The sequence below is a fragment of the Telopea speciosissima genome, chromosome 5, assembly GCF_018873765.1.
Source record: "Telopea speciosissima isolate NSW1024214 ecotype Mountain lineage chromosome 5, Tspe_v1, whole genome shotgun sequence".
NCBI classification, from domain to species: domain Eukaryota; kingdom Viridiplantae; phylum Streptophyta; class Magnoliopsida; order Proteales; family Proteaceae; genus Telopea; species Telopea speciosissima.
In genome coordinates this window covers 35,827,477-35,829,455 of record NC_057920.1, presented here as the reverse complement: position 1 = coordinate 35,829,455, position 1,979 = coordinate 35,827,477, and the positions used below count along the sequence as shown (strand labels likewise).

General features: G+C 49.0%; 1 protein-coding gene across 1 annotated transcript; it reads left to right on the top strand.

Moving 5' to 3' along the window:
* The first annotated feature begins 456 nt into the window (after window positions 1–456).
* On the top strand, window positions 457–1,269 carry LOC122662953. The gene has a single exon (XM_043858660.1). It carries the CDS (start codon window positions 457–459, stop codon window positions 1,267–1,269), a length of 813 nt encoding a protein of 270 aa, XP_043714595.1.
* The last annotated feature ends 710 nt before the right edge of the window (window positions 1,270–1,979 follow it).

Below are 1,979 nucleotides of genomic sequence, written 5' to 3'. Positions count from 1 at the left end.
AAATAATCCAAATGAATAAAATAAGAACATTTAAGCAAATGTAAAATAAGCAAAGAGTTCCATGCTTGCACATTCCAAATTTGCATACACATTCCAAATATCAAAAGATTCCAAAAACATAGATACATCCAAACAGTACATTATTTTTATTATTATTCCCAAATATTCTCCCCCTTTGTCATTGTCAAAAAGAGGGGCATTACAAATCATGGATTAGGATCAAAGGGTGAGATTTGGGGAAAGCACCTTGAAGAACCGGGATATGGTGGTCTAACTCCTTGAGGGGTGATCCCTTGTGGTGTAGCTCCCAGTGTGTCAAGAGATAGAAAGCCAAGATTGAGAGAGAGTTGATGAACCGCATTGAGAATTTTGTCTTGGCGAATAGCGGGTTTTGGCTCTGGAGGTGTACGTTAGCAGGTTTCTCTTGCACTCTAGGTTTTCTTGCTCGATCCTCCTATGGAGGATCGGCCGCCTGACCCTCCTGCCACCTTGGAGGAAGGACGGCATGTTTCTTTCGCACAGGTGGTGGCTCGCTCTGTCTCCATACCTCCGGTGGATGTGGAGTTCAAGAAGTTGACGCTGTACTTTGGGGAGCCAGCAGTCTTTTTCTCTAAAGAGGAGGTGGCTCGATCTGAATTATCGTTTAAATCTACCCTAATTGGGAAGTGTAGTTTTGGCAAACCATCACTATTTGAGATTAAGAGCTATTTGAAGAAGGCGGTTTATATCCAAGGGGATGTCATCATCTCCACTCTGGACCCCAGACACGTACTGCTCAGGTTCGTGGACCACTCGGATTTTGTGAAGGTTTGGCTGAAAGAAAGTCTCCACATCAAGGGTTTCCCTGTTAGATTCATGAAGTGGACATCTGACTTCACCTCGGGCTGGGAATCGCCATTTGTGCCAATTTGGATCACCATTCCGGGTCTCCCAATTAATTTCTATCATGGAAACTTTCTCCTATGCATTGCGGGGACGATCGGAAAACCCCTTAAGGTCGATGGTGCAACTGGCAATTGCATTAGAATAGTCGCTGCCCGTGTTTATGTTGAACTCGATCTGAGGAATCCGATCCCTTCTAAAATTTGGATTGGGTGTGGGGGGGATGGATTCTTTCAGAAGGTGGTGGTGGAAAGGCTTCCTTCGTATTGTTGTTTCTGCTCTAAGATAGGGCATGTTAAGGAGAGCTGCAGGAAGGCATTGAAGTACACGTTGGCTAGGGATGCTGTCCGTAAAGGCAAGATGATAGTCCAAGATGCTGGTGCATAGGGGGGACCTGAGGAGAACCTTGCCGTGGAAGTACAGGAGGGATCAGGATCGGCGCCGTGGGGGAATCAGGAACCAAGGGCTTCACAAAATTTTTGCTCAGGTCAGGCCGGTAGGGGGTACGCGGGGAGGGCGATGGCACTCTGCACAGACGCAAGGTGCGTTGAAGAATCCTGTACTCAATCACACCGACGAGGTCGGGGCAGAACGGACAGATCAAGGTGCAGTGGCGTTGGCTTGCGATGAAGAGCTTCCAAAGGCTGTGGGAGACAGTGCACCAAGTGAGGTGTTGCTGCCCATCGAGGCTGCTAGGGAGGACCCCTCAAACATGTTAGTTATGAATGAAGATGTGGGGGTAGGGGCCCAGATGTGCTTGAGGGGGCACACGATAATTCGGCAGGTAAAGGACTGGAACTTTGGGTGGAGCTCCCTTGTGATCCATCAGGCTTGGAGAGGCACCCAGTGGGGGTTGGAGACACATCCCTGGTCCCATCTCCTACTACTGGGCAAGGGGGAAACAGTGGTGGACTTGAGGTTGTTTTGGGTTTGGGTTCCACCCATGTGAGGTCAGATTGCAATGGTCTGGGCGCGCCGGCCTTGGGGCTAGAGGCAATCACCGAGGAAAGCACCAGTGATGAAGTGGTAGAAGGCTTGGCTTTAGTAACTTCTCATTCGGTTGGGGGTCCCCCTAATCCTTTTTTTGGCATTTGCGG

Bases quoted from the DNA above. Each gene is read 5' to 3' on its own strand.
- LOC122662953 (XM_043858660.1), top strand. From the start codon at position 457: ATGGAGGATCGGCCGCCTGACCCTCCTGCCACCTTGGAGGAAGGACGG.